This window comes from Neovison vison, chromosome 13 (genome assembly GCF_020171115.1).
Source record: "Neovison vison isolate M4711 chromosome 13, ASM_NN_V1, whole genome shotgun sequence".
In the NCBI taxonomy this organism is placed as follows: Eukaryota; Metazoa; Chordata; class Mammalia; order Carnivora; family Mustelidae; genus Neogale; species Neogale vison.
This window is the reverse complement of record NC_058103.1, coordinates 134,335,218-134,359,482: the sequence shown is the minus strand read 5'-3', so window position 1 is coordinate 134,359,482 and position 24,265 is coordinate 134,335,218. Positions and strand designations below refer to the sequence as shown.

The 24,265-nt window shown below is 39.5% G+C and overlaps 1 protein-coding gene across 1 annotated transcript; it reads right to left on the bottom strand.

Moving 5' to 3' along the window:
• Positions 1-1,840: 1,840 nt before the first annotated feature.
• LINS1 (lines homolog 1) lies at positions 1,841-24,071 on the bottom strand. Its single transcript, XM_044230720.1, has 8 exons — positions 23,999-24,071; positions 23,193-23,236; positions 8,752-9,253; positions 8,528-8,617; positions 7,539-7,680; positions 6,025-6,615; positions 4,649-4,820; positions 1,841-2,811 (listed from the first exon to the last, which is right to left on the bottom strand). Exons 3-8 carry the CDS (start codon positions 9,172-9,174, stop codon positions 1,929-1,931), a joined length of 2,301 nt encoding a protein of 766 aa, XP_044086655.1. The 5' UTR covers positions 9,175-9,253; positions 23,193-23,236; positions 23,999-24,071; the 3' UTR covers positions 1,841-1,928.
• Positions 24,072-24,265: the final 194 nt, after the last annotated feature.

Sequence of the window (24,265 nt, the reverse complement as noted above, 5' to 3'; positions counted from 1 at the left end):
TTTCCACAAGTATATAGTATTCTATTGAGTATTATATAGTATCTCATTTAACCAGGTATTTCATCAAATACTCCTGAATGAGGGAGGGAGACAAACCATAAGTGACTCTTAATCTCACGAAACAAACTGTGGGTTGCTGGGGGGAGGGAGGTTGGAAGAAGGGGGGTAGGGTTATGGACATTGGGGAGGGCATGTGCTTTTGGGTAAATTGGAAGGGGAGATGAACCATGAGAGACTATGGACTCTGAAAAACAATCTGAGGGGTTTGAAGTGGCGAGGGGGGGGGTGGGAGGTTGGGGTACCAGGTGATGGGTATTATAGTGGGCACAGCTTGCATGGAGCACTGGGTGTGGTGAAAAAATAATGAATACTGTTTTTCTGAAAATAAATAAATTGGAAAAAAAAAAAAAAAACAAATACCCCTGAATGTATATACCCTATTTATTTTTTTTTGAAGATTTTATTTATTTATTTGAGAGAGAGACAGTGAGAGAGAGCATGAGTGAGGAGAAGGTTAGAGGGAGAAACAGACTCCCCATGGAGCTGGGAGCCTAATGTGGGACTCGATCCCGGGACTCCAGGATCATGACCTGAGCTGAAGGCAGTTGTCCAACCAACTGAGCCACCCAGGCGTCCTGTATATACCCTCTTTAATGTGTTTCTTAAATTATGTAGAAACTGCCCCAATGTATACCAATTGTTACCAGACTTTTTGACCTCTGCATTTCTATTCGGTTAACGTTAGCAACTCATCGCTATCTTAATTAGAAATTCTCTATTTAGTTCCACTGATCTTTCTATTTCTACTTGAATGAGTACTGACTTGTTTTGATTACCAACAGCCTTACTGCTTCCCCTCAAAAACCCAGAATACAGAATATAATTATTTATTTCAAAACAACTTATTTTTACGTAGGCTCCACAGTGGAGCCCAATGTGAGGCTTGAACTCATGACTCTGAGCTCAAGACCTGCGCTAAGATCAAAAGTCGGACACTTAACTGACTGAGGCACCCAGGCGCCCCCACAACAGTTTTTAGTAGAAAAACTATCTAGTGATTAAAAATTTGCTTTAAGGTATAGACTCATGTTCATAGAATAGATCATCCATCTACATATACAGTGAGCTGATCTCTCCTAAGAAAAAAACAAAAACCTGCTAAGAGTTTAAGTTTTTTAGCTATCCCATTACAGATAAATACCTCAGAGGGAAATAATAAATGTACTGGATTAAAGAATATCCCTCCCAAAATTCCTATCTACCCAAAACCCATGAATGTGATTTTATTTGGAGGTAGGGTCTCTGCTGATGTTATCAAGTTAGGATAAGGTCACACTGGATGAGAGTGGCTGTTAACCTAATGACTGGTGTGTACAGGGGGAGATCGGACATATATAGGGAAACAGACCTATATAGGGAAAACCTCACATGACAACAGAGGAAGAGGCTGGCCTGACACAGCTCCAAGCTATAGAACACCAAGGATTGCCAGCAATCGCCAGAAGATATGAAGAGGCGGGGAAGGATTCTTCCCTAGCACCTTGAGAGAGAGCATGGCCTTGGCTGACACCTTGATTGCGGACTTCTAGTCTCCAGAACTACGAGAGAATAAATTTCTGTTGCTTTTAAGCTGCCGAGTTTGTGGCAAATTTGTTAACAGCAGCCCTAGCAAACTAATACAATATCCATCCCAAGTTTTGTGTGAAGTTTGAACCAGCGTAAATTTCAAGTGACATAAAACCGTAGCAGGTGACTTGTCATTTGAGGTATCTGTCAGTCACGAGGCTACTCTGAAAGGGCAAAAGGAAAGACTTGATTTAGAAAACGCTTTTGAGGATACTTATTTATTTATTTATTTTTACGATGATCTCATTACGGCACAATTTATAGCAGGGAAAAACAGTTCCTGGAAATAAAATGCTGCTGTTTCACAAAGTGTTCATACTCTCATTATATATCGCCTCAATATGTTTCAACAACTTCAAAAGTGGTATGGCATTATATGGGAAAAGATTTTTCTTCTGCAAACGGTAAATGGCACTTTGTAGCTCTTCAAAGCACTTCAGCGTCCTGTAGGATACTCCCACTTCAGAGACGTTCTTTGGGACATTATCACAATCGACAGAGAAGGGAATATTAGACTGTTTTGGAACCAGAGGCCTTGATTGATGCTCCAGGCTGAGCTGTTTTTTATCCATACCTGTTCCAACTGTGTCCTGAGGTTTCTTCATCTCTTCTTGGTGTAAAGATATTTGTTTACTGTTTGCTGAGTGCTGGTCTGTGCCTTCTGCTTCAGAATCATCAGAGCTGTCATAATCCACGAGACTGTGGGAGGCTCGTCGGGGAGACAGACTATCAGCCTGGAGTGTGGTGTGGGTCTCCTTGGACATCACGAGCTGGCTCAGAGATCCAGAAGAAAAATCAGAAGCCCAGGACACTGAAGCATGAACACTTCTGGGACGACCAAAAGCAGCTGAAGGGCTAAGTTCTGTTTGGTTGCTGCTTCTGTCCTGGACAAGTGAGGAGCTACAACCGCAAATATTTATACTATCTTTAGATGCTGTTAGGTCAAAATCCTTACAAATCGTGAAAAAAATAGCCCAGTCTTTTTGCAGTAATTTTAAGTATCTAACAAAATATTCAAGGAAACAAGTTTCCGATGAAATGAGAAAGTCAAGAAGAACTGAAGAATCAAATCCTATATTTTTCAGTAAGAATAAGAAAATACAGTGTGGATTATAGCCATATTCATGTGTGTGATGAGTCCACATTTCTTTTTCTTGGGTTGAGCTTTCAGTGGCTTTACGTTGTCTGAAAATCAAAGTAACGGAGACCCCAGATTAATGACTTTTTACAAAAATAACAGTTTTAACAGACATAATTCACATACCACAAATTCACCTATCAGATTACTTTTTAATCTATGTATTGTTTTAAGAGAAAAACAATTCAAAACAATCTCTTCCTCTAAAAACTCCATATAAATCTAACTCAATAAATAAAATTCATGGACTTTGGTAGTTCTTGTCTGCTGAACAAAAGTCCTCTGTCTTCCTGTCTCTTGATATCAGAGTTCCTCATTCCTACAGGTAACTGATTACAGAGGGTAATATGGGGCTGGAGGATGAGCTCCTTCCTTTCCTTCCACGCTCTTCTCGATAAGGGAGGGCACGGGACCTAGACTGACCACTCAGAGCACCTCACGCTCCTGGCTACAGTGATTGCATCCAACAAGAATCTGTGACCCCAGAGGGCCAACACGAATCTGAGACCCCCCCACCCTGGGACTCATGCTGGAGCTATTAAAGATGGTAACCAAAAGCCAGGCACTGCTGGTAGCCCCGCCTGAGAATGAATTCAGGTTTGTAAGATACAGACAAAGAGCAATGACCAACGACATGATTGAATCTCTATTATATACAGTGATATCTGCTGCCAACAAGCCCCTTGGAATGAATTTCTAATAGTAAGCTAATAAATACCCCCCCCCTTTTTTTTTTTTGCTTAGACTAGTCTGAGCAAAAATCTCAACTAATAACCAAACGATCTTAACTGAAAAAGTTACATAAAAAAAATAAATAAAAACAGCATGAGCACATGCCTCTCTGGACACACTGAGGTGAAGAAAGTTAGAGATTTCATACAGAGGCTTCCTCTTCCCTGAGCAGGAAGGAGTCGGCTGGGAATACAACTAAGATTTAGTCTAAGGGGCTCATCGGCATGTGCCTTTTCAGCACCGTTTGGGAGCCTAATTCAAATCACATGCCGGTATTTTGTGTTCTTGATTAGAACCTTTTGAAAATTGGCCCCAAACACTCATAGTCTGAAAGCAGCCGCTGCCAGTGCGGCCATAACACAAGTACAAACTGGCAGGACAGCACTGCACCGTCGGGCATTAGTAAGAAAGCCCTTTCTCTGAAGCCAAGAAAGAAATGGAAATCAAGCAAATACTGTAGGGTTTTAATAAAGCCAAGCAGGAACAGTGTAGAAGGTCACCGGTTATGAGCTTCATAGTCAATTACAGATCTTTGCCACAGGATGATAGGACCCCACGGACAGCCGCTTTAATAAAGCATGAACAGGCTCAGCAATGCTGTGTCATCAGTAACACAGCCACAACAAACTCGGGGACCCGCCTCAAGTCGCTATCAGCCCCCATTCAGGTGTACGATAAAATGAAAACTTTGAGCTGCTACTTTGGTTAGTTCCAAGGCAAAGGTTACCTTTAAAAAGGCCAAAATCACCACATTGAAGCTTATGATGGAAAAGTTAGTGTTGGGGGTGAACAGCATTTTTAAACATCGATTAAATGAAAGTTTCGATAATGGTACGAGCTTACTACTGACGGCACAGGTAAAACAGAGGAAGCGGAACCAGAACCCGTGCTTTGTAGCCCCCCAGTCTAGTTCCACTCCCCCAGATCTGCCTACCCTGCCAAGTTTTCATAATGAGAACTCAGATGTAATCTCATTTCCATGTAGGGCAGGGTTAAAGCAGGAATTGGAACTTATAAGGAAACCACAAGATTGTTAGGGATTTTTCTTTTCCCCTTAATGATGGAAAGTAAATAGTATGTCCAGCACATTATTAAAAATGTTTTCTGCTTTTCTGGCACACAGTTAGTAAAATTACTTTAAAATATACTGGCCTGGTCAACTTTAGGTAGATGCCCAATGATGCCTTGGCAGCCTCCAACATGTCATCGTCCTGTTCTATGAAGACCTTGGAGATCCACTCACACGGATTATGTGACTGAAGAGAGGGCTGAAGGTGGGGCTTTAAGAAGGTCAGTAACTCAGACATGAAACTCTGTAAATCAACTTCAACAAATGCACATTTCAAAGAGCAGCCGACTGATTCTGGATGCATTAATTATCTTACAATAATTTTATATATAGGCATCTCAAGCACTCCAACGTGGATTGTCGTGATTCCCACTTTCAGAAAGCCTGTCAGTTAGGGATTATCTCCACTTTGCAAATTAGGAAACTGAATGTCAGAGAAAAAAAAGTGACTCACTCAAGAGGCTACCACTAAAATGTACAACCAGATCATCTACTCACCGCAAGGACCAGATAACTAATTATTTCAGAGAAACTAGAGTTACACGAATTCTTGCTAAAAGCATATAAATAAATGAATAGTAGACGAACGACATCACTTCACAGGATGCCGCAGCTGTCTGTTACTAGAGGCAACAGAACAACCCAGCAAAAATCATTTTGCCTTTAAAATAGCAGGAATTTTTTTTTTGTTTGTTTGAAGTATTAAAAGAAAGTACTACTATTATGCACAAAAACCAAAAAAGGTTTTGGGGAGTTTTAGCTGTAATTTAAAACTCTGAATTATAGAACATATGCCACCTAGTGTTGTAAATTATAACCACACAGAATGATACCTAGTATGCAGTACCTTCTAATTACGACATCCACAGCAATTCAGGCAAGGCACTACTTACAATTCAAACCTTTCACTAAAACTATATGCTGTTTGTTTAGAGACATCAACTATTCTTTTTTAGCAGGTGAAATGGAAGACATATCTTCCCCCCACACCTAAGTTGAATATCCTACTTTAAACAGTTGTCTTAAGTTAAGACAGTTAAGATCCTGGACATTATGTACAACGATTTCTTAATCAATGTAACTTCCCACATGTTAGTTTTAATTCACTTTCTAGTTATTGATAATCTACATTAGCAGTTACTCAATTTTATGAAGGAAAATAGGAATGAAATACTACAAATATCTGAACTGACTTCTATCACGTGCTTTGAGATGATTCAATAGCATCTCTTTGTTTTTAACTTAGATTATGCTGTACAAATTCAGTGTAGCCCACAAAGTGTTGACATGTTCTTAGTGTAATTCTAATTTTTTAAAGAAAATTTAATAAATTATAATTATGATAACATGTACATTTAATTAGTGGAGTTACGGTCCTGAGATTTGAAAATTATGAATTACTTTGTATCCGTAAACAACTGCTCATGACTTTGCACACAAAAGGAGTTCAGAGAATTACCTTTCATTTCGTTTGCTGAAGTACAACTTTGAAACTTGATTTCTAAGGATTTGATGATAAGCAGGCTTGCTGCTCTGAGAATAACATGATCTGGACCAGGGGCACGTTCACATGTCGGCTGAACTTCCTCTCCACCAAAGCGGGGAGGCTTTCCATGGACAGACAACGTCCTCAATAAGCCCAAATCCACAGCTCGCAAGACAGCATCCGCTAAAGCCAACATGTCCACATCTAAATGCTGATCTGGCGGCATTAGGACAGGGCTAGCTCCCCGACACAGGTCTTCACCCACTTTCCAGAGAAGGCACTTTTTGATGAAAATGATGAATTTCCTTTTGACAAAAGCCTGAACGGGCCAGGTAATGACGTCCAGCACACAAGAAGGTTTCAAAAATAAAATCCTCTGGCAAGTGAAATGTAGCTTCAGGTGGATTCTGGAAGCTATAAGAAGTTCAAGTAATTCCAGGGAACATATCAAGCTGTTTATTATTTTAGAGGTATCTTGGCAGCTTTCAAAATGATGAGAAAATAACAAACTGTAAAAAACTTCGAAAATAGTGTCAAAAGGAGTCAGGAACTGCTTTAAAATTTCTGCAATGAGAAAAATAGTAGTTATAAACAAGAGGAAAAGTGAAGGCTTCATAAAAGAATTTACAATCCAATTTTTATAAATAGTATTACTTTACAAGATGAAAAAATGGATTTGGATGGTTTAATGTGAACAAACAAAGACAGAGAATAACAGGTAATAAGACATGGTATATATATTCGACAATAGAGTATTACTCAGCCATGAAAAAGAATGAAATCTTGCCATTTGCAATGACGTGGACAGAGCTCAAGTGACATGAGTCAGTCAGAGAAAGACAAATGCCATATGATTTCACTCATATGTGGAATTTAGGACACAAAACAGATGAACATGGAGAAAGAGGCAGGCCCCTGCTGAGCAGAGAGCCACATGTGTGGCCTGATCCCAGGATCCTGGGATCATGACCTGTGCCAAAGGCAGACACTAAACTGACTGAGCCACCCAGATGCTCCCAGAAAACAGATTTTTAACTACAGAGAACAAAGTGAGCGTGCTGGAGGGGAGGTGGTTGGGAAGGATGGGTTAAACGGGTGATGGGGATTAAGTAGGACACTTGTGATGAGCACTGGGGGTTGTTTGTAAGTGATGAATCACTAACTTCTACTCCTGAAATCACTATTACATTATATGTTACCTAGAATTTAAATAAAAACTTGAAACAAACAAAAGAACAAAGCTAATAACTACAGTTAATTATCCGTTTTACAATATCAAAAGGGGCATATAATAATAGCTTTAATTTTTTCCTTATAATGTTTCATTTTAAAAAGATATCTTCAGTCAAAAAATCTGGAATAAGATTCTTTAGTTTTTTATACTTCAGGACAGATCAGATGCTATAAAGTAAGTTTAAATCTTCATTATAAACATAATTGTCCTTGGGAGCAAAAGAATGACATTTATGGGGATCCAGAATTTGTACCTGTTTTCTGTGAACATGTATCTTTAAAGATTTCTTTTATTATAAAAGTCAGGGTCCAGAGGCAGTATACTGCCTTCTCATTTTCAGGGTATTCAGAAAGATTTTTTTGGCAAAAAGCAATCCAGGAATTGCTAAATGTTATCTATAAGTAAGAAAACAAAAAATAGCAAGTGATATTAGAAAATTTTCTTTACAATTGCAAATTACCTATTACACACAGCTCTATAAAACATTGTTTTATAGACCCACCCCCCCAAAAAGAGTCTAGTATTTGGTAAAACAAGAAAGACACAAATATCCTAATATTCTCTAAGTGAAAAAATTCAATGTGCCATAGAAATAAAGGCTCAGCAGGGAACACGAAAATATTAGCAATGATTATTTCTAGGTGGTGGAATGATGTGTGGTTTTTATTCTGTTCTTTATATTTCTCTCATTTCCCAAATTTTCTACTAGTAAAATGCCACGTTTTGTATTTAGAAAAAAATGTTACTTTGAGAAAGGAACAAGTACTTAAAGCTTAAATAAATCAGGAGATGCTTACATTTATTAACTAATTCAGAGACAGAAAAATCTGATGCTCAATTTGTTTGTGTTTTTTTCATCATGCTGAGGACCATTCTTAGAATTTATTTATCGTGAACCTGTAAAAACGGTCGTGGTCTCCAGCAGAGGTTCCTAAATCTTTTTTTGGAGAAAAGGAAGCAGGCCTGCTTGCTCTTTTGAGAAACTGAAGAAGTTATAGAGTGACTTGAAACCCATCCTTCAGGTGAAGAATCTGATTTATCATGACTTATGACATATTCACGACTCTAATCTTTGATAAAGTCACTATTATATTACTACATTCTTATACTTTTATGGATTTCTGTGTTATTGAGAGAGCAAACATTTTATTGATACAAACATTTGAAGGGTAAATCGAATGTCCAAGAACAATTTTAAAGAAAACATGAAAGAAAAGAGCATAATTTGATTACTTATCTTACCTTTTCTCTCAACTGGAAATACAGAAGTAATGCAAGGCACTTTGCAGCCATGTGAGATAACAATTTATCCGAGTCTTGGAACATACAGGTCTATGGGAAAACAAATAAACTTACCCATTATTACTGAATGTTTTTAAAACTTTTGTTTTAAACATCTAGATCTAAAGAAAAACCCCCAAAACAAAACAAAACAAAACAAAAACCCACAGAAAAAAATGGCTTACTAATTTAGAATCGATGTCAGATGATTTAAAGAGAATTTTAATTACATCTCTGTATTTCTCCTTCGCACGGAAGTCAGTTTCAACAGACAATATTCTGGTTACCATCACCTTGATTACTGTTAACTGAAGGAGCACTATTTCTCGGGCACTGCCTATTGGTGAGTGTTTCTTCAAACACATAGGCAATACAGAAATGGTAGCCAAATTGGCAGAGGATGGCTGATGCTTGTCCTGGACACCATGGGGGTTTGGGCATTCCAAAGACGTCATTGTAGAGCAGTCTTGATCCAAAGATGCTGGGTCGAGATAAAAGATGTAATCATGGTTCTCATTGTCAAGTGTGACTCCCAGAAGGACCTTCTTGTATAATTGTTCTAAAACGTCAAGGAAAGCTTTCATTGGGATTGCCAAAATGTATCTCATGAGAAAGCTGACAATTCCAAACCGTAACTATCAGTCTCAGAAATGCGACAAATCTGTTAAGACGTTTCTTCAGTAAAACCTAAAATAGGAACAATAATTGTAAAATTATAAGCATCAAATATATCATATTACAGGGGAAAGGCATCTGTTCCCATTTAATCATTTAGCCTCTCAAGTAAAAGGTAATACCGATTGCTTAATTTCTAAAACGGAAAACTGGTAATACCAATATTACTTTAAGACTGTAAAAAGGAAATGTATGCTTTCCATACAGATTTAAGACCATAAAATTATTTTTAATTTTATCAGAGTAGAAACTTCTTTTCTCTAACAGTTTTCAATGGGCCATGAGGGCCTCTTAATCTTGGCACTACTGACTTTAGGGGCTGGATAATTTTGTTGTGGGGGAGCTGGCCTGGGCATTGTAGGAAGTTTAGCAGCATTCCTGGCCTGGCCTCTACCCACTAGATGCCAGTAGTACCTCCCTTGGGGGCTGGGGGGCATAACCATGCAGGCTGACACCCCCGGGGAAACCCCCAATTAATTAACTTTCACCTTCAACTAACAGATGAAAAACCTAGTTAGATTGCTGTGTGGTCAAATGCGGTGTGGTCAAATGCGGTGACTGATTAAATTCACCACTTAAAATTAAATAATAGGAAGATCCTTGGCCAGCACTTTCAACCTTAAACAAAAAAATGAAAAATGCCATGCCAAGAAAAAGACAAGATGTTTAGCAAAAGTCGTCCAAACGTGAGCACACTGTACTTGTAGCGGGATACAACTTGAGACACTCCCGCTGTCCTGGACTCTGAAATGATAGACACCAGCAAGAGTGAGGAGAAGGGAAAGGGCATTTAGGGTCGGGAATGGCTTATAAAGCAAGGAACATGGACGATCACTGACAGATGAGTATTAGAGGATATGTTATGGGTAATACGATTATTAATGTAGTTACTACAGAGCAAGCATAGCTGGGAAAACTTAAGACTTTGGCAAAAGTTAGAGATTACAGAATATCCTTCCAATGGAATGCTGAGCCTCTGGGAATACGATCCTTTGGGGCTTAGTCCTTTCATTGCCTTTGAGCTATTTCATACCTTTGTAGATTTGTTGATTGCTGATGGCAATGCAAATAATTCCTGTCTATAGACATGCACATAATTGTCTAGTGGAGGGGCAACCTTCCTCTCAGCAGGGGAAAGCCAGTTTTGCTCCTATGTGTAAACTCAGCTCTACATTCCTTTACTCCATATAAATTCATGGTTCTTTAACTTTTCCTTTAAAACAGTTGTGACATCTCCCTAGTTCTTTCATTAGTTAATGAGTTAAATAAAATCGCTGATATACTAAGTTCATTTTGTATGGGTCATGACTTGGTCCTCTTCCAATTTATCCTTTAATAAAGTCCAAGGATTGCTTCCATCTACTCCGGCCCATTTATAAATGCCCAGTCCATCTTTATCTTTGGTCCTGCCTGGAGGAGTCATAGGAGGGTTGTCACTTACAGTGGGTCTCACTTCTCCAGTATGGCCACTGGCCTGCCCCTGATCTTTACACCTCCCTCTCCACTGGTTTCTTCTCCCTTGCTTATTAGCTTCTAAGGAATTTCAATTCCGGATCACCCCGACAGGACAAAACTGCCTTGTTTTTGTCCTGTAGTGTAGAAATGGGTATGAAGAGCCCTATAGATGGTAACTTAAAGCTATGAATGAAATTTCCTCTGGTAAAGTTTCTCTGCATCCTCTTTTGAAACTGTGGTGAACATCCCACACGATTTGGAAACATAACTAATAATCGGGAACCTTGTTCCATCTGATAGCGTTCAATGTTATCTGTTATGTGTTATCTGAACACGGTGCTTCCGGAAAGCAAGAATGATTAATGTTCCAGGAAAGGGCTCACCATATTTCCAGACAGACCTCACCTTTACGCTTTCACACTGACTGCCCTTGTTTCCTAAACCCCCACATTTCCTCCTTCTTATTTGAGAGGTGTCCCATTAATGAACATTCTCCCTGTTGTAAAGGCCTGAATAAAATTATCTTCTTAATTGTCTGGTGAGTTTTATCTGCCACAAACAGAAACTAGCTTTCACATTCTACATCAGAGTCCATTTCCATTGTACTTATTTCACTTTATATTTTAGTCATGACAGTAACATTTCTTCCCAACAAAACTACTGACATCTTTTATTGAAGTTGACATAAACTATTACATTTTTATATGTCAAATATTCTGTGACAATAGGCTATTTTAGGTTTTAACTAATAGCATATGTGCAAACCTACTGTAATTTTTTAAAAAGATTTTATTTATTTATTTATTTGACAGAGATCACAAGTAGGCAGAAAGGCAGGCAGAGAGAGAGGAGGAAGCAGGCTCCCTGCTGAGCAGAGAGCCCCATGCGGGACTCGATCCCAGGACCCTGGGATCATAACCTGAGCCAAAGGCAGAGGCTTTAACTGACTGAGCCACCCAGGTGCCCCAAACCTATTGTAGTTTTTAGCCACAAATGAAATTCTTTTTATTTCAATGCTATAGTAGCAACAATACTTCCATAAAGAGGCACCTGGGTGGCTCACACGGTTAGGCATTCGACTCTTGGTATTTGCTCAGGTCATGACCTCAAGGCTGTGGGATCGAGTCCCCACTGGGCTCCAAGCTTTGCATGGAGTTTGCTTGGGATTCTCTCCTCTGTCCCTCTCCCTGTGCTCTCTTTGTCAAATAAATAAATAAATATTAAAAAAGAAAACTTTTCAATAGTACTTCTATAAATCTTAAGTCCTTAAATTTTACAACGAATGAAAATAAAATTGTGGGTATTCAACCATTTTTTTAAAATTTATTTTTTATTTTCAGCATAACAGTATTCATTATTTTTGCACCACACCTAGTGCTCCATGTAATCCGTGCCCTCTATTCAACCATTTTTGACCTAAAAAAGGACCATTTCAAATGGTTCAAACATTTCAGCACGCAAAACTAAAGTGAATACCAGTAAATAAATAGATACATAGACATGCAAGGAAGCAAGCATTTCAGGGGAAGAATGGGATATTTTCTATCATCGTGGGACCTAGGTTCTTTGCTAAGAGTAGTTATGAGTAATCAGTTGAAAAGCATTAGTGGGGGGCCCACAAACACCAGGCAGGTGTAGGGATGCCAAAGACAGGCTGCCCCCAAATGTGCCATTCTGGCACACCGATTATTTTAAGTAAAAATTACTTCAGAGACAGCCTGTGCAGGAAGGACGCTCAGACCCTCCCCTACCCCCTGAAAACAGGAGATAAATCTGCCATGCAAGAGGTAACCTCCCAGTATCAGAAGTTAGAGACATCCTGATCTCCACTGATAAGAAATTGAGAGCCAGGAAGGCTGTATAAATAATCCTTTTACTAATTTACTAGCACAACCCAAATTCTCTTAAGAATTCCTTACTAATTAAAGTGTCCAAAGTTAGGTTTTCTCTGTCCCGTCAATTTGTCACAGATTTATTGTCTCTTTGTCTAAAAATGTATAAAAACTGCCTGTCTTGGTCATTTCTTTAGGTGTCAATGTCATTACTGGGCCTTTGTGCACATGTAATAAAACTTTTTTTTTTTTCCTGTTAATCTGTCTCATCTAAATTTGAGTCTTAGTTCAGCTGGAAGACTGTGAAGGACAGAGAAAGAATTTTCCCTCCCTTCGCAGGTACCAAATGAATGAAGAAGATGGATGCTAGGCTGGTTCAACTGTGACTAAGCATCACTCTTTCCTCACTACAATGTCTTTGATGCTGGCCAAAGAAATCTTCAATGAAACAAATGTCTATGGGTAGCCTATTGAGAACTGTAGCCCCCCCCCCTTTTTTTTTTAGGAATTATGCTATTAAATGAAGAGACAAATACTGAAAAAGTGAACTAGGGTATTTGACCAACCACACCTTTTCCCTGAAGTGTCTGTTACAAGGGAAGTATATCTCAAGCTCTTTTCCATGATAGTCTGGAGGAAGGTACACCTCTCAGACAAGTTTTTAAACTAGTTGTACTGGATATATGGGAGAGATCTGTCTAGCCTGAAAAGGAAACAAATATAGGAAAGGTCTAATTAGGGCAAGAAATGGATAGTGTTCTTAAAGAGGTGTTTTTTTTGAAAATTCCTCTTGGCAGAGAATGACTACCAGGTGGCCAAAGTGGGTACCCAAAGCAAGCATAAAATTTGCCTCAGGACTCTCTTTTAGTGCTTAAGTACTATAAATGATTTGAATTGTATATTCTATTCCTAATAGAAGCACACAGGTCTTAATACAAAAGTACTGTATTCCCATGCATCTTCACACAAAACTGATGATTCAGGAATAAGAGCTGTCAAAGTCTAGGGGTGCCTGCGTGGCTCAGTTGCATAAGAGTCTCCCTTCAGCTCAGGTCATAATTTTGGGGTCCTGGGATAAGCCCCTCATTAGGCTCCCTGCTCAGCAAGGAGGCTGGTTCTCCCTCTGCCCCTCCCCCAACTCGTGTGTGCTAGGTACACACACTCTCTTTCAAATAAAAAAAATCTAAAGAAAAAGAAAAAGATGGGGTGCTTGGGTGGCTCAGTTGGTTAAGCAGCTGCCTTTGGCTCTGGTCATAGTTCTGGGGTCACGGGATCGAGCCCCCCATCCGGCTCCCTGCTCAAAAGAGAGCCTGCTTCTCTCTCTCTCCCTCTGCCTGCTTCTCTGCCTACTTGTGGTATCTCTCTATCTCTCTGTCAAAATAAATAAATAAAAATTAAAAAAAAAAGTAAAAAGAAAAAGAATTGCTAAAATTTATTGAGTGCCTACTATGTTCCAAACATGGTTTTAAGCGAGTATAAAGTTCACAACAGCTTTATGAGGTGAATAATTATCATACCTATTTTACAAATAAGGTAATTAAGGCAAGGAGAGATTAAGTTACAGAGCTAGTTAAATGGCAGAGCCAGGATTTGAACCTACACAGTCTAATATCAAAGCTTCTCGTCCTCCCCAAATTTGCTCTGATGCTACAAGTCTCAAGAATATAGAGGAATATGTGTCATTCAATGCTCTTGTTTCTTTATTGATTTTCTGCTTCGATGATCTGTCTAGTTCTGAAAGAGGCGTGTTAAGATCTCCTACGATTAGTGTATTCATATCAATATGACTCTTTATCTTGATTAACAGTTTTCTTAAGTAATTGGCTGCTCCCATATTGGGAGCATAGATATTTACAATTGTTAGATCATCTTGGTGGATAGTCCCTTTAAGGATTATGTAGTGTCCTTCTGTATCTCTGACTACAGTCTTTAGTTTGAAGTCTAATTTATCTGATATGAGAATCGCTACCCCAGCCTTCTTTTGAGTCCCATTGGCATGAAAGATGCTTCTCCACCCCTTCACTTTCAGTCTGCGTGTATCTTTAGGTTCAAAATGGGTCTCTTGTAGACAGCATATGGATGGGTCCTGTCGTTTTATCCAATCTGCAACCCTGTGAAATTAAAAATAGAGCTTCCCTACGACCCTGCAATTGCACTCCTGGGTATTTACCCCAAAGATACAGATGTCGTGAAAAGAAGGGCCATCTGTACCCCAATGTTTATAGCAGCAATGGCCACAGTTGCCAAACTATGGAAAGAACCAAGATGCCCTTCAACGGATGAATGGATAAGGAAGATGTGGTCCATATATACTATGGAGTATTATGCCTCCATCAGAAAGGACGAATATCCAACTTTTGTAGCAACATGGATGGGACTGGAAGAGATTATGCTGAGTGAAATCAGTCAAGCAGAGAGAGTCAATTATCATATGGTTTCACTCATTTGTGGAGCATAACCAATAGCATGGAGGACAAGGGGCGTTACAGAGGAGTAGGGAATTTGGGTAAATTGGAAGGGGAGGTGAACCATGAGAGACTATGGACTCTGAAAAACAGTCTGAGGGGTTTGAAGTGGCGGGGGGGTGGGAGGTTGGGGTACCAGGTGGTGGGTATTATAGAGGGCACAGCTTGCATGGAGCACTGGGTGTGGTGAAAAAATAATGAATACTGTTTTTCTGAAAATAAATAAATTGGGAAAAAAAAAAGAATATAGAGGAATAGAGGACTTCTAATAACCTTCCCAAGTAAAAAAGTAACTCACACAGTCTAATTTTTAACACTTTCTAGATTTTCTCCTACAGTACTGTAAATCAGAATACCCATCCTTAGAAAACTCAAGGTCAATTACTATACAACTTTCTAATGCAAACCAAGTACAATTTTTTCAAAAGATACTCAGCAACCAAAGGTTAAAACATTAATCAGGACATCCATTTGATTGAATTTGTATATTAAATTACTTTTAGAAGCTACATCAAACCCAGGATGAAAAGCCAAACTATCCACAGATTATACTTTGATTATCAGCCATCAATAGTTTAAAGGCCATTTAATATGAGTGACTAAAACCTTGACTTGACTTCACTTAAAATGATTTCAACTTTTTACAAAAAATTAACTCAAAATGCATCAAGGGCTTAAAACTTAAGATTTTAGGAAAAAAGAAAAAAGCAGGAGAAAAATCTTTAGGATTCAAGGCTAGGCAAAAAGTTCTTAAACTTGGCCCCCAAAGAAGTCTCTAAAAAGTAAAAACTGATAAACTAGATCTCAACAAAATTAAAAACTTTTGCTCTGTGAAGGACCCTTTTAAGAGCAGGAAAAGATAAGTTATAGACTGAAAGAATATATTTGCTACTCACATAATCAAAGGGCTAGTATCTACAATATATAAAGGATTCTCAAAACTCAGTATTTCAAAAGATAGTAATAATCAGAAAATGGGCAAGAGACATAAACAGATCCTCCTCTGAAGAGGATATACAGATGGCAAAAAAGTGCACAAAAAGATGTTCAACCACATTAGCCACTGGTAAACATATAAAATCACAGGAAATACCACCTTCGCTACAGATGAAATAAAAATTTGTGATGCCAACTTCTGAAGAGGATATGGAGAACCAAACTACTTATATATTGCTGGTGAGATTATAAAATGGTACAGTTACTCTGGAAAACAGTCTGGTAGTTTCTTTAAAAAACTAAACATACTCTTAACCATATGTTCCAGCAATCGCACTCCTTGGTATTTACTTGAAGGAGCTGAAAACTTATTTCAACACAAAAACCTGAACACAGATACACAGAGCAACTTTATTCATAGTTTCCAAAATTCGGAAGCAGTGACGACGTCCTTCTGTGGGTAATAAACTGTGGTATATTCAGACAATGGAATATTATTCAGTACTAAAAAGGAAGAGCTATTGAGCCATGAAAAGACATGAAGGAACCTTAAATGCATAGTACTAAGTTAAAAAAAAGCCCATCTGAAAAGGCTATATACTGTATGATTCCAACTACATGACATTCTGGAAAAGGTAAAACTACAGAGACAGTAAAAAGATCAGTGGTTGCCAGGGGTTGGGGTGCAGGAAAGGGGTGGATAGGTGAAGCACAGATTTTTAGGGCAGTGAAAGGATTCTGTATGACCCTATAGAAGTGGATATGTATCATTTTATGTTTGTCCAAATTCAGAGAATGTGTACAGCCAAGAGTGCACCCCAGCGTGAACTACGGACTTTGAGCAATTATGATGTGTCACCGTTAGGTTCATCAATTGTAACAAATATTACCACTGCGGGGAGGGGGCATGTTGATAACACAGGGGAAGGCTATGCATGTGCAAGGGGCAGGAGGAATATACACAGAAAATTTCTGTACTTTCTGATCAATTTTGCCATGACCTAAAACTGCTCTAAAAAAAGATAAAATTTTTAAAGCAAAATAAGAAACTAAATATGCTACTACTGTATGACCTAGTAAATACACACCTGGGCAGTTACTCCAGTAAAATGAAGACTTAGATTCACACAAAAAGCTGTACATTAACGTTCACAGCAGGTTCATTTATAATAGCAAGAAACTGAAGATAACCCAGATGTCTCTTCAGTATATGAATGGTTATACCGTGGTACGTTCACACCATACAGGAATACTGCATAGAAATAAGAAAAGAACTATTGATACATGTAATGATTTGGATAGTTCTTAGGGAATTATGCCAAGAGAAAAAAGCCAGTCTCATAAGTTTGCATACTGAGTGCTTCCATTCTTGAAATGACAAAGTTAGAGAGATGAAGAAATTAGTGATTGCCAGAGGTTGGGGAAGTCCCCTCCCACTTGGTGGGCAGGGTTATAAAGGCCAACACAAGGGATCCTTGCGATCATGGAACTGGTGAAGGCAACACTAACTTACAGATGTGATAAAAATTGCACAGAACTAAATATATACACAGATAAATAAACAGAGGTAAGACAGGATATCTGAACAGGATCAGTGGATTATACTAATGCTAATATCCTGGTTGTGATATTGTGTGATAGTTGTGAAAAACACTACCATTGGAGGAAACTAGTCAAAGGGTACACAAGATCTCTCTGTATTATTTCTTACAACTGCATGTGAATCTACAATTTCTCAAAATTAACAATTCAATTAAAAATATAGTAGTTTCAGGGGCGCCTGGGTGGCTCAGTCAATTAAGCATCTGACTCTTGATTTCGGCTCAGGTCATGACCTCAGAGTTGTGGGATCGAGCCGTGCAGTGGGCTCCATGTTCAGCAGGGAGTCTGCTTGTCCCTCTCTCTCTGTTCCTCTCCCTATCTCTATCTCTAAAATTAAAAAAAAAAATCTTTTAAAAAATATACAATAATTGCAGCTACAGATATCAGCCTTCTGATCCTAAGTGTTAATGTGCATAGGATTTCATGAATATCAAATAAATATATATGTAAATGTATTAGAACTTTGAATTTAAAAAATTCACAGATGGAAAACTGAGCAGCATCATATTTTAAAATGTTAAAATATTTTCCTAAAAAACATTCCTAAGTAAAAACTAGGTGGAAATTTTAAGTGCGTAGTCTACTCATTAGAAGACATTCTGCCATCACCCAGTTTCAAAATTATTAAAAACCAAGTTGCTAAGACAGCATGGAGGTTCCTCAAAATGTTGAAAATAGAACTACCCTATGACCCAGCAATTGCACTACTGGGTATTTACCCTAAAGATACAAACGTAGTGATCCGAAGGGGCACGTGAACCCGAATGATTACAGCAGCAATGTCCACAATAGCCAAACTATGGAAAGAACCTAGATGTCCATCAACAGATGAATGGATAAAGAAGATGTGGTATATATACACAATGGAATACTATGCAGCCATCAAAAGAAATGAAATATTGCCATTTGCGACGACATGGATGGAACTAGAGGGTATCATGCTTAGCAAAATAAGTCAAGCGGAGAAAGACAACTATCATATGATCTCTCTGACATGAGGAAGTAGAGATACAACATGGGGGGGTTAAGGGGGCAGGAGAAGAATAAATGAAACAAGATGGGATTGGGAGGGAGACAAACCATAAGTGACTCTTAATCTCACAAAACAAACTGAGGGTTGCTGGGGGGAGGGGAGTTGGGAGAAGGGGGGTGGGGTTATGGACATTGGGGAGGGTATGTGCTATGGTGAGTGCTGTGAAGTGTGTAAACCTGGCGATTCACATACCTGTACCCCGGGGATTAAAAATATATTATATGTTTATAAAAAACAACAACAACAACAACAAACCAAGTTGCTAGTAATTTAATCCTTCTTTGTATACAGAAAGCAACAACAATAAAAAAGATGCTACTATCTTCTTTAGTAGATTTTCTTTAAACGACCCATATAGTTAAATTCAGAAAAATAACTTTCATAGTCAATGTTACAATGAAAAAATGCTTCTCTTTATGTGAAAGGTTACTACAGTTTAGCAATCAACTGGGAAACTCAGAATTGGGCTTTGGCTTAATGAACAATAGGTTCAAATCTGATCACAGCCCAACAGGACACTTACTGTATATTGCCCTGTTCATGAAAATGCTGTGATTCTAGAGGCAGAAATTGAGGCACTCTAAACAAAAGTCTTTGTTCTCAAACAGAATCTTTCAGGATTCTGGTTCCTGTCCCAACTAAGACAGCAATCATTTTGTCCAAATAAATAAATGAGTGTTTAGAGTCTACAGAAAGTTCGAGAGTGGTGCCAAAGTTAGAGAGGCTAATGAGGGTGGCTAAGGCACTGAGAAGGTCTGGAAGACAAAAGGACAGAGGCTCCCAATATCTCTGTCTAGTACGAGAGTCATTAAAGCTGGTCCACTATGACTGCAAGAGGACCTCCCCCTCCTATAAAAGATGGAGGGGGAAAGGATATCTTCCAAGAGCATGTCACATGCTGGGCAACTTCCCTTTGACCTCCTAGTCTCACTCTCTACCTTTCTCCATGCCTCAGGATGCTCCAGTGTTGGAAGTCCCAAGTACAGCAATAAGGCAAGAAAAAGAAATAAAATGGTATCAGAACTGGAAAGGAAGAAGTAAAACTGTCTCTGTTTGTGGATGATATGATTTTATATAAAGAAAATCCTCAAGACTCAACTAAAAAATGTTAGATCTAATCAATAAATTCAGTTGAAGTTTCAGGACACAAAATTAAATATGAAAATCAGTAGCATTTCTATACACTAAAAACAAATTTTCTGAAAAAGAAATAAAGAAATTGATTCTATTTATAATAGCATCAAAAATAATAAAACATTTAGAAGTAAGTGAAACTAAGGAAGTAAAAGATCTCTGAAAACCATAAGACACTGATGAAAGAATTCTAAGACACAAATAGATGAAAGGTAACCTGTGTTCTTGGCCTGGGATAATCAATATTGTTAAAATGTCAAGACTACCAAAAGCCATCTATTGATTCAAAGTCATCCCTATTTACATTCCAATGGTACTTTTTACAGAAACAGAAAAAATACTCCAAATATTTATATGGAAACACAAAAGACCCCAAATAACCCTTCCCCCCCAAAAATCGTGAGAAAGAACAAAGCAGAAGGCATCCCAGTTGCTGATTTCAAGCTATACAAACTATACTATAAAGGTAGTCACCAAAATAGTATGGTACTGGCATAAAAACAAACAGACCAATGAAAGAGAACCGAGAGCCCAAAAGTCATTCCCCACATATATAGCCAACTAATATCTGACATGGGAGTCAAGAATATTCAATGGAAAAGCCAGTCTTTTCAATTAATGGTGCTGAGATAATTGGATATTCACACGTAAAAGAATGAAATTGAACCCATATCTTAGACTCAAAAAATTAACTCAAAATAGATCAAAGTCTTAGATGTAAGAACTAAAGCTCTAGGAAGAAAACAAGAATAAAGTCCCTTGACATGGGTGTTGGTAATTTTTTTTTTTTGGATGACACCTAAAGCATAAGCAACAAAATAAATAAGCAAGTAGAACTATACCCAACTAAAAAGCTTCTGCATAGCTGAATAACTCGTCAACAAAATAATGAAGAAAACCTACGGAATAGAAAAAAAAATGTTCGCAAACCATACATCTGATAACGGATTAATTAATACCCAAAATATATAAAGAACTCATACAACTCAGTAACCAAAAAAACCAAACAATCCGATTTAAAAAATTGGCAAAGGAACTAAATAGACCTTTTCCCAAAGAACTATATAAATAGACCTTTTCCCGACAGCACTGCCATCACCAGGCCTGTCCGAAGAGCCAATGGCCGCATGCCAAAGGCCGAGGGGTAGAGCACGTGGGTCACAGCAAACATCAGCAGACCTGGGAGTGAGAGGGGATGAGGGGATGCTGAGGGCGGGCTCAGGGGAGTGATGAGCGCAACAAGGTACATGAAAGGATGCTCACCATCACGACTCACTAGGGAAATGCAAATTAAAACTACAATGAGATATCACCCCACACCTGTTAAGTTACCATCATCAAAAAGAGATACCAAATGCTAGTAAGATGTGGAGAATAGGGAACCCTTGTGCACTGCTGCTGGCAATGTAAATTCGTGCAACCACTATAGAAACCAGTATGGAGGACCCTTAAAAAATTAATAATAGAACTACCTTATGATATGACAATTCCACTTCTGAGCATATTCCCAAAAGAATTAAAAACACTAACTTGAAAACATATCTGCACCCCCATGTTCCTAACAGCATTATTTATGATGGAAGTGGAAGTGCCCTAGTGGATGAAAAGGTTGTGGTTTTATCTGCAATGGAATGTTATTCAGCCATAAAAAAAAACGAGGAACTCATTCCATTTGTAACTACATGGATGGCCCTTGAAGGCATTGTGCTAAGTTAAATTAGTCAGAACAAGACAAATACTGTATGATCTCACTTATATGTGGAATGTAAACAAATAAAAAACAGAACTCAAACTCACAGCAAAAGAGATCAAACTTGTGGTTATCAAAGGCAGAGGGGGGGTGGAAGGGGAATTGGAGGAAGGTGGCCAAGAGGTACGAACATCCAACTATAAGTTACAGAAATACTAGGGATGGAAGGTGACTATTGTTGACACAGCTGTAGATTACACAGGAAGGCTGCTAAGAGAGTAAATCCTGAGTGTTCACCACAAGAAAAAAAATTCCCTTTTTTTCTTTTATTTCTTTTTATTGTATCTAAGGAGAAGACAAATATTAGCTGAACCTACTGTGGCAATCATTTCACAATATACGTAAATCAAACCATCATGCTGTTTGCCTTAAACTGATACAGTAATGTTTATCAATTATTTCTCAATAAAATGGCGGGGGGGGAGTTGGGATCTTTCAGTGTTCAGTCCTCCATGTCCTTTCCCTTCTTAGAGCAATTTCACGGACTCTGTCAATATCTTCAATTACTATCTCCATGCTGACAACTTCAGAATCCAGTTAGAGTCTAGCTGTCTTCTGGGCTCTGCACTCAAGTAGTAAACGCCATCAGAGAGTTCCACTTGGAGGGCCCACAGGCACCTTCAGCACAAATTCAACTCAACTTCTATGGCCTCTCAGACTTGTCTTCCTCAGCCTCTCAGTTTATGGTGACTAGATCTCTTAGGTATACCAGGTAGAAATCTGACATTTTTCTGAACCCCTCCTCAGCCCACTTCTCTCCACCCTCCCTGCCATTACTGTAGTACACTGCTTACACCCCAGACAACGAACCGATTTCTCGCTAAATGGTTGTTTCTTAGCCTAACCTACACCCACTTTCTTCTGAAAAACTTCTCCATTCTCCTTAGGATAAAATCCAAACTCCTGGACACAGCAAGTCCTTCAAGATCTGCCTCTTGCAGCCCTCTCACCAATCTGCCCCACAAACTAAGACACAGGCTTTCTCTGAAGTTCTCGGAAACTGTGCACTTTAAGGGTTCCCAAGCTTTGCTTGGCACATTCTTTCTGACTAAGCCACATTCAACCTTCTCCCACCAGCTCTCAACCCTTAATTTGAAACCCTACAGTCCCAGGGAAGCCTTTTACATATCCAACTCAGGATTAGGGGGCCCTGCCAAGAGCTCCTCCAGCCTATACTAAAGTATTTATCTCACTGCATTGTCTATAATTATTTTCTGGTTTGGTTTCCCCACACTTTGACTATGAGCCTCCCTGGGCAGGACTGAGCTTCTCGCTTTATAGGCCAATAGGTAGCTCATGAGGAAAGCACCAAAACATGTATTCTTGAATGAATGATAGTGTAAAAGAAGACATCAGGGGACAAACTGAAAGGGTCTGCAGTGACCACCATCTGCCACACAACAATCTTACTATACCTCATTACATAAAAGCAACTGATACATTAAATTACTTCCTTTATATAATTAAGGAAGCCATTCTGTCTGGACGTTGGTGGTAGCCAAATGCCTGGTGTATTGGATGACTTAGTTTAAAATAATATAAGCGCTTGTCCAGATTACTCTAATTGCCTTCCGCATTTGCAGTAACCCTGCTCCCGCTAGTCTTTTCCACTGAGCAGCCACCAGTGATCTTTTCAAAACATAAATACGATACTGTAACTTCTCTACCACGGCTTACATGGTCCCACAAAGGGTCTGCCATCTGTCCCACATCCCCCATTTTTTATTACCATTCTCTCTCTTACCCACTCTGCTTGATCACGCACGCTGGTCTTCTTTCTTGCAGTTTCTGTTAAACATCAAAGGTTATTCCAGGATCAGAGGCTTTGCATTGTTGATTCTACCTGCCTGCAAAACTCTTCCCTCCGCCCAGCTCCATACCCCAGATCTTGCCACGGTTGTTCCTCCCCATTCAGATCGCCGCTCAAATGTCACTTCCTCAGAGACCTTTCCTGACCACCTATCTAAAACAGTCGACATGTCCTAGCCAAACTCGATCCTCTTATTCTCCTTGACTTTCTTCCTGTAACCTAACCCTATGTAATTATTTTGTTTATCTATCTCCCCTGTCAAAGCGAAAGTTCCACGAGAACCATTGATTGTATCTACCCCGTTCACTGTCGTCTCCCTGACCGCTAGAAGAGTGCCTGGCCAATAAACACTTGCTAAATGAATACAGGCACTCAATAAACATGTCCATCTCGCGTATTTTCCATTCTCCTCTCCCCTTCATTGTCAGAAATCCGTGAGGGTCGCTGTCCCTGAAGAAAAGCTCTTGAAGCGTCACCGCCATTCCAAAAAAAGAGTCCTCTTTTCCTCAGGCGAGGCAAGTCCAGCCTGGTAGCTAATGGGGCCTCAGGGACGGGAAGATGAGCCACGGACCCGGCACTCTCCTTTGAAGAGCGCTGAGGGGGTGCTGCGGCACCAGGCGTCCCTCTCCTCGCTTCCTGGGAACTGCCGCCTCCCCAGCCTTAGACCCCTGGATCAGGCTCTCAGTCAGCCGCACACACCGCTTTCCCCTCCGCGGAGCTCCGCTGCCACTCCCAGTTACCTGTCGGAGATCTGGGTTGGGAGACCCAGCCTTCACACCGCCATTCGAACGAACAGCACCCCCCTCCGGGCCACCGTAGTTCGGGGAACGCACAGGCCGATCTCTTCCTTCGCATGCGCAGAGATCCCGCTTGGCGTGTAGTGTCTCTTAGCAACCGCAGCGAGTCCCCCCCGCCAGGGGCGGAGCATCGGAAGCCACCGTGGGGGAAGCCGAGGGGGAAGTGAGTGAAACCAATCGGAGACGAGTCCCAACCTCGATCGGCACGCC

Excerpts from the sequence above, each read along its gene's own strand:
- LINS1 (XM_044230720.1), bottom strand. The coding sequence starts at position 9,174 with ATGAGATACATTTTGGCAATCCCAATGAAAGCTTTCCTTGACGTTTTA. Across the intron at positions 8,618-8,751 it reads CTGACATCGATTCTAAATTA|ACCTGTATGTTCCAAGACTC; the intron begins GTAAGCCATTTT and ends GTTTTCCCATAG. Across the intron at positions 6,616-7,538 it reads TACATGTTCACAGAAAACAG|AAATTTTAAAGCAGTTCCTG; the intron begins GTACAAATTCTG and ends TTCTCATTGCAG.